We start from the raw sequence: 15,155 nt of genomic DNA on the forward strand, positions 1-15,155 counted from the left end.
ATGTCAGAGTGGAAGAAACCTAGTCCGAGCCAGGGAAACATCCCAGTGAGGTTTGACAGTGAGCAAGATGGAGGTAGAACTGGGAGCAAACCCCAGGACAAAGAGCCGTGGTCTGCAAGGAGCTCAGCTTCATGCTATTCCCATGACATCACCACCTCTCAGAGCTACACTCCCGGCTCCTATTGTTTCAGGTAACAAGTGGAAATGCTGTTTTCATCAGCAACATAATCACGACTTCCCCTTCTGCGTGCTCTGCAGACAATGGCCCTTCTCCTTCTCTCACTTCTCTCCAGGACTCCTGAAGGCCGCCTCTGTACCAGGCGACTTCCCCTCCTTATCTGCTCTAGGAATGGGCGGGCCCCGCCTACTTGCCAACCATATCCACGAGTATTTCTACTGGCCTCGGCCCGAAATCAATTGGCCAGTCTCCGGTTATTGAGCAGTCGAATCTTCTAGAGCTCTTTGCCTTCCCTCAGCACCATGCCCGGCAGGGAGAGGACATTTGGATTTCCAAAAAATAAATGAAGGCTGGGTGTTTTGTGGTGCACACCTGTGATCCCAGAACTTGGGAGGTGAGCTGAAAATTCAGAGTTCAAGGGCATCCTTGGCAACACAGTTACCTAAGCTACGTGAGACCCTGCCTAAAGAAAAACTAGCTAACTAAATCTTAAATAGAGGAGAAAAGAAAAACTGAGAGGGTTGGGGTGATAAACGAAATATCTGGAGCGTGATTGATAAAGAGAAGAATAAGACAGTCCTGTCCCCTCCCAGGAGCCGAGAGCTTGCTTATGAAGACGCGATCTGAAAAGCAAAGAAACCACGTGAATATTGACTCAAGCCGCTTATTTGACTTTGCCAGCAGGCCAAGCAGGCGCCTGAGGTGCTGTAATTCGGCTGAAATGCAAAAAGCAGTTGGTGTGAGATGTCACAGATCAGATCCTGGAGTCAAGGCGATCTGAGGCAGCCTTTAGGATCGAGTGTTAGATAATAAAATGTGGGGGGAATGGCGAGAGCCAGATGTTTGCAGGAACGGGAGATGTCAAGTGGGATGAAACAAACAACTGATTCTTGATCTTGTCAAGCTGATAACCAATGTTAGCCATCAGAGACAAGGAGTTCAAGGCAGGCCTGAGCCATAGAGTGAGTCCTCTTCTGCCCCGCCCCACCCTCAAACCCCAGAGAGCTAGGGCACTGTGGCAAGGAAACTCTAAAGCATGGTGCAAGGGAGGGAAGAAGAGGATTTTGGGAGGAGAAAAGTCAGGCTGGGAAGAAGAGCTGAGCTGATCCAGGGACCATGGAGGACCTTGGTTATCAGAATCAAAAGCGTCCACTCTAGTCTACAGGTAAGAAGATGTCTCTAAAGCTTCTGAATAGACAGATTATCCAATGAAAATTTAGTTTCAATGTCTGAAAGGACTTTCCCGTATTAATTCTATCTGCGACCCTGTGACTGACCTTAGACTACTCACCTACCCGTATTCAATGTAAGAGAGAAGGGATTCTGCACTCCAGGGGGAGGTTTTGGAGTGAGATGTGTTTGAATCCCAATCTCGGCTCATCACTTTCTTGCTATGAGACCTTGTCCTGGTACCTGAACCTGTTTCAGCCTCATAGACCAGCATACCTTGTAAGGGAGGTTTAAGGCCCCACCTAGCCCCGAGGACAAGCTCTCTTTCTCTGCCCACCTACTTTTCTCGGGCGCTTGTACAGCCAGTGATTCTAAACCCATCAGGAAAGGGACCAGAAACAAGAAGGCAGGAGACAGACGAGACATGTGTGGGAACAGAAAACACTGATAAAGGGAAGGCAGAGCCAGGGCACCTGTCAACCTGATTCCATTTGGTGACCAGGAAGCTGACAATATTGCCACTGAAGTGAGCAAGTCATTGGAGAAGAAGGAGTGTCACTTTAAGTCTGCTCAACCTTTGATTCTCTATATTCACTTAGCAAACACACACCAAACACCCAGAACATAGACCTCAATGGTGTGTGTGTGTGTGTGTGTGTGTGTGTGTGTGTGTGTGTGTGCATGCCTACATACTCTAACGTTGGTAGAGTGCTCAGGTTTCCACTGTTCCTTCACCTCCAGGGAAGACAAGAACAAAGGAATCTAAAAGGCATGTCCAACCGTTTGATACTGGGGTATGATGTTGTCATTTACAAAGTTCAACCTTAAGAACCATGTAAAAAAATTAACAAAAACTCCAAATGTCTTAAGTACTTTATGGCTTTGGGTTGGGCCACATTCACAGTTATCCTTGGTTGAAAGTTAAGCTGCTAGGCTGTAGGTTGGACACATCTTAATAAAGAGCCCTGTTGTTTAAAGTGTAGTCTGTAGTGAAACCAAGCTGAAGACCCAGATATCAATCCACACTCCTACAAACACCTGATTTTTGGCAAAGAAGCAAAAAATATCAAATGAAAAGAAGAAAGCATATTCAACAAGTGGTGCTGGCATAACTGGATATCAACATGTAGAAGAATGAAAATAGACCCATATCTATCACCATGCACAAAACTCAAATCCAAATACATCAAAGACCTCAACATAAAGCCAGCCACACCAAACCTCATAGAAGAAAAGAAAGTGGGAAGTACACCTGAACACATTGGCACAGGAGAACTTTTTCTAAAGAAAACCCCAGTAGCACAGACACTGAGAGCAACAACAAATAAATGGGACCTCCTGAAACCGAGAAGCTTCTGTAAAGCAAAGGACATGGTCAACAACACAAAACGACAGCCTACAGAAAGGGAAAATAATTTCACCAACCCCACATCAGACAGAGGTCTGATCTCCAAAATATACAAAAACTCGAGAAATTGTTTGTATTTGGTCATCAGAAGAACAAATAATCTCATTTAAAAAGGGGGGGGCACAGACTTAAACAGAGAACTCTCAACAGAGGAATCTAAAATGGCTGAAAGACACTTAAGGAAATGCTCAACATCCTTAGTCATCAGAGAAATGCAAATCAAAACAACTCTGAGATTCCATCTTATACCTATAAGCACGGCCAAGATCAAAAACACTGATGACAACTTATGCTGGAGAGGCTGTGGGGAAAAGGGAACACTTCTGCATTGCTGGTGGGAGTGCAAGCTGGTACAGCCCCTTTGGATATCAATGTGGAGATTTCTCAGAAAATTAGGAAACAATCTTCCTCAAAACCCGGTAATACCACTTTTGGGTATATATCCAAAGGATGCTCAATCGTGCCACAAGGACATGTGCTCAACTATGTTCATAGCAGCAATGTTTGTCATAGTCAGAACCTGGAAACAACCTAAATGCCCCTCAACCAAAGAATGGATAAGGAAAAGTCGTACATTTACACAATGGAGTACTACACAGCAGAAAAGAGCAATGACATCTTGAAATTTGCAGGCAAATGGATGGAGCTAGAAAACATCACCTTGAGTGAGGTAACCCAGATCCAGAAAGATAAATAGCATATGTACTCCCTCATAAGTGGCTTTTAGACATAAAGCAAAAGGAAACCAACCTACAATGCACAATCCCAGAGAACATAGATAACAGTGAGGACCCTAAGAGAGACATACATGGATCTAATCTTCATGGGAAGTAGACAGGATCTCCTGAGTAAATTGGGAGCATGGGGACCATGGGAGAGGGTAGAAGGGAAGGGGAGAGGAAGAAAGGGAGTGGACAAAAATGTATAGCTCAATAAAAACAAAAAATGGAAAATAAATGAATAAAGTGTGGTCTGTAGACCGGAAGTATCACCGCCACATCTTGAAAGCTTATTAGGCAATGTGAAGTGTAGCTGTGCACCTGCCGTCCCAGCTACTCTGGAGGCTCTGGCAGAAGGATCCTTGGGTCCCAGGAGTGAAAGCAGCCGAGGCACCTTAGCCAGACCCTGTCTCACAATAAGCTAGGCATGGTGACTCATACCTGAAATCCTAGCACTTAGGAGGCCGAGGCAGGAGGCTTGCAATGTGTTCCAGCCCAGCCTGGAATATAGTATGAGACACCATTTTCTTTCTTTTTTTAAATTTATTTATTATGTATATAGTGTTCTGGGCACCAGATCTCATTATAGATGGGTGTGAGCCATCATGTGGTGGCTGGGAATTGAACTCAGGACCTCCGGAACAGCAGTCAGTTCTCCTAACCTCTGAGCCGTCTCTCCAGCCCGAGACACTATTTTCTTAAAAAAAAAATAAATCAACAAACAACCACTCAATAAAAACATAAAAAAATAAAATGGAAGTTTTTATATTCTGCTCCAGACCTTATAAAACACAGTATGGTCAGGTATGGTGGTATGTGCCTGCAGTCCTCACACTCCAGGGGCTGATGCAGGAGGATCGCAAGTTCAAGGCCAGTTGGGCTATACAGGAAGACCCTATCTCAAAAAATAAAATTATTAAAGCAACAGAATCTACATTTTATGTCATAATCCTTCTTGTTTGTTTGCATGATTTGAGACAGGGTCTGGCTATGTAGCCTTATTTGACCTGGAACTTGTGGATCCTCCTGCCTCTGCCCCTGGAGTGCACCATCCATGGCTGTGTCTCCCAATCTCTGACATACAAGCCACCTTCTAAGACTTTGCTATTTATGTCACTGGACACACACTGAAAAGCAAAGACTAAAGACAGCAGAGAGTCCTTGTATTTACATTGAAGCTTTAAATAAGCTGAGAAAAATCTTAGTCAGCCACGGTTATGGGCTTGTTTTAGGGCTCCCCCTTGGACAAGTGGGGCAATAGGTTCCTAAGCATCCTTTCCTAGCTCTCCCCCACAGCAAGGAGTTCAACACTGTCTCGGTGGCCCTCAAAATAGAAGGGAACCCCAACCCAACTGAAGGCCTAGGGGAGTATCCATACAGTGGTGTGGAAACAGAGCTGACCTCAGAGAAAGTTCATTAGACACAGAAGACTCACCCTGCGCCAGTTATACCTGGATGAGTGCCTGTGTGTGCGAATTTTAATGAAGGCCTTCCAAAAATCCAAAAGCTGCACCGGATGGTGAAATTATGTTTGGATTTTATTTTATTCTTAGCACAAAAGTGCTGACTTGTTTTTCTACAACAAAACTGTGTTAGTATAAAATCTTCAAATAACAAAGACTTTATTTTGAAACAAATTAATACAAAGAAAACTCATGGCAAAACACAAACAAGTGCAGACTTTCGTGTCATAGATAATTTATTCTGTGGGAGTTGGAGGGAAGACAGTGTGAGGGAGGGAGGAGCATGGAGGATAGCCAAGCTTGTAATCTGAAGACAGCCTGAGTTAGAGGTCAAAACCTCTGCCTGCCCAGCCGAACAGCTGAACAGCTCTGGACAGGGCCTAACCTACGTTCCTGGGGTCATTTCTGAAGCAGTCTTAGAGCTGGAAGAATCTGAGAGACTTCCGAGTCATCTCTATGCTTTTCTCCTTGAGCGAGGGAACCGAGGCACAAGGAGGTGAACTCTGCACATTGCCAAGGCCCGTTTCTGAATTGCCGTCCATCTGACCACGATCTGCTCAGCTGATGTCTTCATCATGTACTCTTCTGGGTTCCATGCCCTCTTCTGAGCCCGCAAAACACTCAAGGCATTTCGTTATCATTTGACAAATGAATGCCTATTACGTGTCAGTAGCTATTGTATGCCCTCGGGATGCATCAGTGACCAAGGCAACTCTGTTCCAGTGGGCAGCATGAAGTCCTTGCTTTTACCTGCTCAGTAAACGTTACAGACCACTCGGGTGCACAGTCCTGCGTCAAGCAGAAGCTGCTTTCTGCTCAAGGGTCATTGTTCTCACATTTGGCTTCCTACCTTCTCTGCACTGTGAACACTTTCTGAATGAACGAATAGTGATCTAAAGTTTGGTGTTGGGGGTCCTGCTCGGTGAAACAACACTTATCTAGCATACACAAGGCTCTGGGGGTCTATCCTGAGCAAAAAAGCCCAAGGTCACACACAGCATCTCAAGACAGAAAAAACGACAGCAAAACTGGTCCCCCGTAAGTAGAGCACTTTCTCTTGCCCTGCATTACTGTCAGCTCAAATCTTAGGCCACTTCCCTCAAGTGCCATTCATCAGAGGAAAGAAGATCGCAGGCTGGGTCCCCTGGGCAGATCCATTTTGAAAAGAGGTAACCAGCTCTATCAGAGACCCTGTCTGCGGAGAGAATGCTGTCAGCTTTAGACAGCGTGGGCCTAGCAAGAAGGGCATTCTCCTGCAGGGGGTCCATAGCTCCATCACTCAGTACAGGGATGAATCATCCTCAAGTACACTTCCTTTCTCTTAAAAAACATCAGGAGGAGGGGAGGGAGTGGGAATTTGGATTGGTATTTTTTTTTTTAAGTAATAAAAAAAAAAATCAAGGCTGCCCTGACAATCACTTTCCACTCGCCCCGCCCCTGGGCCGGCGCTGCACCCTTTCCATCCAGAGGCAGCTCCAGCCTTCTCGGTGTGGAATGCCAACGACTGCACCGCAGCGCCCTCTGCTGCCCTGTATCGGGCCTTGCTGCCGCTTGCCTGCCCCTAGGAGCTCGGCAGTGGGGGCAGTGAGTCCGCCTAGCAGCCTCCAGTTCCGGAGGTGCTTGGGGATCATGACTCACCGCCCGCCTCTCCCGCCTGTTAGCCGCCTCCGCACGCGCCTGGTGACGCGCGGAGCCGAGCCAAGCTTCTCTGCTCACGCAAACCAGCCTGGGGACCTTGAGCCTTGACGGCAGCACCTGCTCTGCCCTCCCATGCTCCCGTTCTATATGAACCCCATCGCGCTGAGATTCCCCCGCCCCCTGTTCCCCCGCATCGATTCATTACAACTCCTAATGGGAACAGGGACTGAGTGAGGGCCAGAGAAAGTCGGGGTGAAGGCAGACATCAAACCGCTAAGGAGTAGGGGAGGGGCTACATGACTCAGTCGTGTGTGTCTCCAAAGTTCACGGTGAGATGCGCTTTCTACAACATCAAATTGCACCCTACACAGGCACCAGAAACATTCAGGAAGGGTCAGTTAGACCATGACGTCATACGGGACTTTGAAATTCGAGCATTATAACAAACATTTTCCATTTTAGAAACAAAAGGAAAGCTGTAAAATAGCACTTAATGAGAAAGGCAGATAGGGGAGGGGCTTGAGTGTGTAAAGGGTGTAAAACGTTTTGGGGTTAAGGAGCAGGGAACAGAGCTGGGCATATTAGCGCATGCCTTTAATCCTAGCACTTGGGAGGTAGAGGCAGGTAGGTCTCCGTGAGTTTCAGGCCAGCCAGAGCTACATAGTGAGATCCTGCTCTAAAACAAAACAAAAAGGGACAGGGGACAGTGGCAGGAACTGTGGATAGGGGACATGCACCAGAAATTGGAACAGGTGGGAAGGAGAGGTCCCTAAGGTGACCCTGGAACCTTGGTAACCTTCATCTGCAGTTGAGTCAAGAACGTGAGCCCAAAAGTGGGTATGGCTCCGAGGTCCAGAAGAAGATAGAAAATGATTCAGTTACAGTCCACATCGCCTTTGCCCCTGCCTCTGGTGTTTGCCACGGCCTGTTTTGTTTCTATAGTAGTGATATATTGCTGATTTTGTTAGATGCTAAAAACCACAGAGCAGCCCCTGCAGCTCAGGCTCCACCTCTGCTTTGGAGACCATAACCTTGGGGAAGAGAATCCAGACTGGTGAGAGCAGTGCCCATCCCGTGGGCTGAATGAAACATAGGTCAGGGCAGAGCTGCTTGCCCAGACAGCATTTGCGGAAACCATAGAAACCCTAGCCTGGTCCCTACTGTCCCCTGTGGGAAAGTGTGGAGGGCTGTGGCTAGCATCAGCTGCTTCACCGTGATGCTGAATGTCTTTGCAGCCCTAAGGTTTGCACCTGAGTGAGCCCCTCAAGTCATTCAGACACCTCTACCCTGAGCCAGGCATCAAGGCCGGTTTGACTTCCCAACGAGTACCTGCTGCTAGCCGCGCCACTGAACAGACATGGCGCTGGGCAGACAGTGTGGCTCCAGAGCAGGGGTTCTCAACCTTGCTAATGCTGTGACTCTTTAATATAGTTCCTCATGCGGTGACCCCCAAGCACACACCTATTTTCATTATTACTTCCTAACTGTGATCTTGCTACTGTAGGGCTGGAGAGATGGCTCAGTCACTAAAGGTTAGGCTCGCAACCAAAACGGGATTGTGATGTACATACTTTTGGAGACAGAGGTTTGCCAAGGGGGTCCCAACCCACAGGTTGAGGACCTGCTGCTCTGGAGCCACGAGAGAAAGTTAGATAAGAGTATTCGCTCATGTTTCCGCACCCACTGGTATTCTCACTCCCCACATCCCGACTGGCTGGCAGCCTGAGCTCTACCTAGAAAAGCACCACCCCACTGTCTCCTGACAGTGCTTGACTACGCACTTGATCACGCTTTCTGTTTCTTTCAAATCAGGGAAAGGAGGTATCGTCTCTACTTGGGAGTATCACTGAGCAGTAGACTAAGTTTCCACAGCCTGTTAAAGATTTAAAATAAATATTTAACTTCTGGAGCCTGAAGATCAGGCCTTCAGAAGCAGACACAAACAGGGTGATGGTGAGTGTGGGCGTAGGTCAGGGAGGTGGGCTATGTGTGTTCCTTAGACCTGGCTGCCTTTCATGCGGGCTCCAGTGGTCTCCATAATGGAGGAAAGGTTGCCTGACGGGAGCAAGACCGCCGCGTCTCCTTAAAGTCGTCTATGAACTCACTGCTCCTCCAGCTAAATCTCCACAGGAATTATTCATTGAATTTAACAAACCCATTTTAAAATCAGGGAGCATTCATAAGGAATGCAAAAAACACTTTAGAGAAAATGGAATGAAAGCTGATTCACTGCACGAAGTACTAAATCCATGGTACCTAATGGATTGTGGAATGGACACAGCAGTAGACATCTAGGATGCTGGGAGAAACTGTACAGTGGTAACTTGGATAAAATGGACCAGTTTTTTAAAAAAGCACAGACCCCCAAAATCTACCTAATAAGAAATAGATTTGAAAACCTCTGCAGCCATTAAGAACACTGAGATCTTCCAGTCTAGACACTGACCCCTTCTAGTGGACAGTTTTGGAACTGCAACTCTAAGTTTTCATGGTGCAAATGTGTTCTGTTCTCCATTTTCAGTCTATTTCCTAATGATTTTAGGGTTGCCTCTTCATGGAGGGGTGTTAGAATAGCAATAAAGGTCCCATTAAAGGAAATCCTTTCTGATCAAGAGAGTAGAATCTCTAGCCTGGATGGAGACCTAGCATTCCAATTGGCGGGGTCAATTACCTGGCCAAGAGACCATCCCTCTGGTAGATCACTCCTAGGAAGTCAGGATCACTATAAGCCATGCTAGAGAAATAGGAGGAATAATTATCCCTTTAATGAGACATTGTACTTTTCCTTCCCAGAATTCCCTACTGCAGTCTCTTATAGAGCATAACCACACTGTTTTCTAAGTCAGCCCACTTTTCTGAATTACTCAGAAAAACATAAATCCCCTAACACACTGGACTTCTTTAGTCTTTCTGTAAAGCCCCTGTCCCACCATGTGGCTGCCGGCTGCCATATGGCTGATCTCCATGCCCAGCTTTGCTGCCCCCACCCTCAGTCTCCTCCTCTGGGAAGTTGCTGAGGTTTGCAGCTTGCCTGACCTACAGTTTTCTTTTAAGTTTTAATAAAATTGTCCCTGATCTAGAAAGAAAGAAAGAAAGAAAGAAAGAAAGAAAGAAAGAAAGAAAGAAAGAAAGAAAGAAAGAAAGAAGAGAAATGAGCTTAAAATTTAAAACAGAAATATTAAGATCCACTGGGTGGTAGTGGTGCACGCCTTTAAACTCAGTGCCTGGGAGGCAGAGGCAGGTGGATCTCTGTGAGTTTAAGGTCTACAAAGAGAGTTGCAGGACAGTCAGAGCTGTTACACAGAGAAACCCTGTCTTGACCATCCCCAAAAGAAATATCAAGATCCAATAGATTTATTGGGAAATTCCTCCAACTGCTCAAAGAATTCTATACTAATTCTACACAATTGATGTAATCCGCCATATTAACATATTAAAGAAGAAAAAAATCATGTCAATTATTAGTGCAGAAAACCATCTGATAAACTCTTATACTCATGGTAAACTTTAAAAATCTTTGAAAAATAAGAAAAGAAGGGAAATTCATCTTGAAATCTACAGCTGGCCATATAAACCAGTTCACATTTTTGATCATCAAAACTCGTTCGTAGCTGGGAGTTGGGGCACAGGCCTGTAGTGCCTGCCAGCAAGAGGTCGAGACAGGAGGATCTGGAGTTCAAGGCCTGCTTGGGCTACAGACTCTAACTCAAAAGGATTTACAGAAGAATTAATTAATTGCACTTCATCAAAGTCAAAACTTTTTCCTGTGGAAGACCCTACTGAGAGAATTTTTCAAAAGTTAAACGCTAGGGGAAATATTTGCCAAACATATGTCCCACAAAGCATTTGAATCTAGAATGCAAAAAGAATTCTGAAAATTCTGTGGTTAAACATTCAAACAGCCCAGGCTGAAAATGAGCTAAAGACATAAATAGGCATATACCGAAGAGGAGACATGGTTTTCACATCAGTCCATGAGATGCTCAGCCTCAGGAACCACCAGGGAAATGCAAATTAAAACCCCAGTGAAACATCACCCCACACCTCACTGAATACTTAAAGTTTACTAAAAAGCGACACCACCAAATGCTGATGAAAGTGTCTGGAAATCGGATCCCTCGGACACAACTGGTGGGAACGCAAATGGTAGAGCATTCTGGAAAATCAGTTTGGCGGATTCTTTAATTAAAAAAAAAACTAAACATACAAGTACCATATGATCCAGCAACTGCACTCTTGGGCATCTGTCCCATAGAAAGGAAAGCTTAAGTCCACGAAAAAGCTGCTAGGCAAATTCCCATAGCAATGTTAGTCGTAAAAGCCACGCCCAGGAGACACCACAGATGCCCTCCAATGCGTAAATGGACACTTTCTGTGATCTGTGGGAATCACAGAAAGCTACTTGGCAAAACAAAGGAGGGTTGTTGTACAAATAAACAAACACTGAATGAAACAGAGCATTGCCAAATGTGATGAGTTCGAGGATGACGCTCTAGAGCCGCGGTTCCCAACCTTTCCGATGCTGTGACCATTTACTACAGTTTCTCAGGTTGGGGTGACTCCTTCTCATTAAGTGATTTCATGGCTACTTTATAACGGTAATTTTGCTACTATTATAAATCTCAATGTAAATATCTGATATGCAGGGTGTCTGATATATGACCCCCCAAAGGACTCACGACCCACTGGCTGAGAACCGCTGCTCTAGCTAATGGTGGCAATGAAAAGAAATCCCTAAAGGTCACATGATATATGATTGCATTTTTTTAACCTAATTTTGTTGAAACGACCGAATTCAAGAAATGGGTCAAAGTTGTTATTATCCTTTGCAGGAAAATCGATCCAAGGGGCGATACTTATATTAAGCAAATTAAGAGAGCCTTAGACAAATATCATATGTTTCCTCTCATTCGTGATTCCTAGGTTTTATATAGATACATGCAATCATTTATGTGCATACGACATGGAACTAGAAGTGAAGCTTTCACAAAGCTGACAAATATGAAGGTGGGGACAGAGTATGGGAAACGTGTTCAATGTATAACATAGACTTGCATGAAAACATCTTTAGGTACTATACTATAATGTACAATATAGTCAATGAAATAAAAGAAAAAATGGTGGAGCTGGTGAAATGGCTCAGAGGGTAAAGGTGCCACTGAGCCAGATGACCTGGGTGCCACCCCAGCCCCTCATGGTGGAAGGGGAGAAGTAGCTCCTGAAAACTGTCCTCTGACTTTCACACTATGACTTGATCAGGCACATTAATATGCGTGTGCATGGACGTGTGTGCACACACTCGGGCATGAGTGCGTGCACGCGCGCGCATACACAAATGAATGCAAAAATAAAATAAAGGATCAATGGGGTTAAATAGGCATTGGGTAGGCACGGCCTGGTAGTGTGGCAGTGCTATTTTGTGGCAGTTGGTCTCAGCATTCTGCTTGTATGTTATTCTGGATTTCTAACCATAGAGAAAAGCTGGGCAAAGAGCACCTGTAGTATTTTTGTAATGGCATGTTACTCTACAATGATTAAAAAAAATAAAACGCTTATTTATGAGAACGGTGAGTTAAACGCGCATCCTGACACAGAGGTTCCCAAGACATAATGTTAAGTGAAAAAAAGGAAGTTGCCGATCACTGTTTAGTGCACCATCGATTGACTGTTTTCAAGTTTCCACGTAAAACCAAGCTATACACAGAGACGAAGACCCAAAAGAAGGCAAGCACTCCACACCAGGAACAGTGGCCACCTCTGGGGATCAGGGTGGACACCGGATTTTAAAAGTAGCTGCTTTGGTTTTGATTACAATAAGAATGTATTCATGGGCTAGTGGTTCAGCTCAGTGGCAGAGCGATTGTCTAGTGTGCACAAGGCCCTGGGTTCCATCACCAGCACTGGAACAACACAAACACTGCTGAGAATATATTCATATTATTTGTGCTATAAAAGCATCCCTGCAGTGTTCTAGGAATCCAAATCCGGGCTGCTCACCTGCATTTGGCATGTTTCATCAGCATGGTAGCCAGGGACATAGCTCCCAGCTCCCTGCCCTTGAACCTGAAAGAAGTGGATCTGATCCTCCTCTTTTCGAAACAGGCCCACCAGCAGCTGAAGCTGTCCCCGAGGAAGAGCCAGTGTCCCACTGTTGCTCACAACCACTTAAATATTACACCGCAGACAACATAACCACATCTTCTAGAGGACTATGGTCAACAAAGTGTCACACAGCCACAATCCTGGGAGCAGCAAAGGCCTCCCCACCTTCAGACCTTCAGACATGGCAGGTGCTGCGCCTTTTGGAAGAAATCAATAGCACCAGGTGGGAGTAAAGGCCGGATGCCTACAACCCAGCACATAAGGCTAAGGACGGACTCACCTTGGGCGGCCCCAGCCTGTGCGTCCTTTCAATTATTTAATTCACCATTTGTGGAGTACCTACTATGTGCCAGATGGCACCAATAGTGATGTTCAAAACAAAGTCCTTGCCCTGCTCTACTGGGAGAGTAAGCAACGGACAAGCTAAATGAGGAACTTAGTTGATGGGTAGCATTAAGTGCTATTATTAAGAGCAGCAATGGGAAAAGGGTGTGAGGCCATTGGAGAAATGTCGCCAGAGAAGGTCTCACTGAGAAATCAGCACCTCAGAGGGAGTCAGGAGTGGAGAAGCCAGCTCCCAAGACAGGCAGTTTGCCTGGCCATTTTCTCCTTACTCCTCCATACAGTCTCTACCCTCCTGTATCCAGTTTGGTCCTTGTAACTGACCTGTGCTGGCTGCATCCACAAGCTCCCTTGCCCTCTGGTTGCGAATTCCATTCACCCAGTGGCAGGCACCTGTAAGGACAAGAGAAAACCAAGCAAAGTGAGGCGAGGCCATTGCTTCCCCAAGCGCTTTCTGTGCAGGGTCTCTGTGCTGACTGCACCCCACTCCTCTGTGCTGACTGCACCCCACTCCTGCAGGCGATCTTCTCCTCACAGAGGGTGGGAAGAAGCAGTTACATGCTTTGTTGTTTAGATTTGGTTTTTGTTTAATTTTGAGCCAGGATCTTGCTGTGTAGCCCAGGCTGGCCTTAAACTGAAAATATTTTTGCTTTGGTCTGCTAACTGCTGGTTTTATAGGCCCAAGTGACTACAGTCAGCTCAGATTCTCAATATACTTCATTTTTATTTGCACATATTCACTGTACAGAATTTCAAACATGTATATCATTTGCTTTTCTCATATTTGTCCATCTTCTCTTATCCTTCCTCTGAAGGTGTTTCTGAGGTGTCCTGCCCCACTAAGATCACCAATCCAAGATCAATAAGCCCCAACCCAAGATCAGTGTCTTTTTCCTCTCCAGGTCATTGTATGAATTAAAGAGAGTTCTATTGCCCCCAAGGTTTCAAAAGGTCTCGGTGTAGCAAGAGCATCCTGACACTGCCACCCGCGCAGGAGCATCCTATCCTGACACTGCCACTCATGTAGGACACACAACGCTGGAAGCTCAAAGGGTTCTAGTCTACTCCTGACTCTAGAGCAAGTCCAGAAAACAGCCATCGTGGGCCTTCTAGCTAACTTGTCCCACCTCAAAGCCAAACGCCTACTGGAGAGACAGAGTGCTACATGCCACTTTGCCCCCTGCACTGGGCCCCTGGCTGGCACCAGTCACTCTTCCTACATGGGCTAGGCTAACCACATCAACATCAGAATTCCAAGAAAAGCTGTCCCAATTTGCCCTGTCCAGCTTCCTGTCATTCCTAGCTGCCAACAGACAGAAGGCATCTATCACCCACTGAGCGAAAGCAATGGACCACAGTGGGGACAGTGTGGAGGCGACATCTGAAAGAAATTAAAAGGTGGGGGTGGGCTGGGAGCCCAGGCAAGCACCAGAAGTATCATATACTGGTAAGGTCGCTGAGAGGGAGTGGATGGAAAGCCTGGTCCCAGGCTGCAAGCTCCCACACTTGGGTGTGTTTCAGGACAAAAAGCACCCCGTGTGTTTCTGTGCACACTGCAGATTCATGGGTCAAACATGCTGCTTCAAATTGACGAACCCCTAAACAAAGGTGCCCAGCTGGAAAGTGGAAAACAGCACGTGATTCTGGGGGCCCATTCCAAAGCTCGAAAAAACTGCTGGTCTTTTGTTTACACTTACATAAATCAATCCAAAGAAAGGAGCGCCACAGCCAAAGTCAGAAAAGCTGGAGATCAAATTGCTGCCAGGCTCTGGGCCTTGGCCCACTCATCAAGGGAGGGCTAACTTACATTAGAACCCTGGGTCCAACACTCTCAGGCTGGGTGTCCTTAGGCAATATCCTGAACCTGGCTGGGACCTCAGTTTTCTGATCTAAAAAACGGGTTCATTCTCTACCTCCCAGAGTCACAGAAAGGGTCAAATTAACTCTGTGTGTCACATGTGTCGGGCACAGGCCCTAGAATCCTGGAGGCTTAGAATTTGTCTCTTCTCTCCCTGTGTCTACCTTTTCTGGGCAAGAGCCAGACTTGTGGGGTGAGGCAATTCTGGGGTTCCAGTGGCTTGGAGCCCCTGAGAGCTCTTTGAGGAGCTCGGTAGCTTTTGGATCAATACTTGTTT

The 15,155-nt window shown here is 46.1% G+C and overlaps 1 protein-coding gene across 1 annotated transcript in view; it reads right to left on the minus strand.

Annotated features, from left to right (window-relative positions):
* Nhsl2 (NHS like 2) overlaps positions 1-15,155 on the minus strand; it is a 256,229-nt gene that overhangs the window by 138,919 nt on the left and 102,155 nt on the right. Inside the window, exon 2 of the mRNA XM_085685137.2 lies at positions 13,345-13,413. Within this exon, the coding sequence (XP_085541263.1) occupies positions 13,345-13,413 (69 nt within the window). The remainder of the gene's footprint in view (positions 1-13,344; positions 13,414-15,155) is intronic.

Source organism: Myodes glareolus, chromosome X, assembly GCF_982192425.1.
Source record: "Myodes glareolus chromosome X, mMyoGla1.1, whole genome shotgun sequence".
Classification (NCBI taxonomy): Eukaryota; Metazoa; Chordata; class Mammalia; order Rodentia; family Cricetidae; genus Myodes; species Myodes glareolus.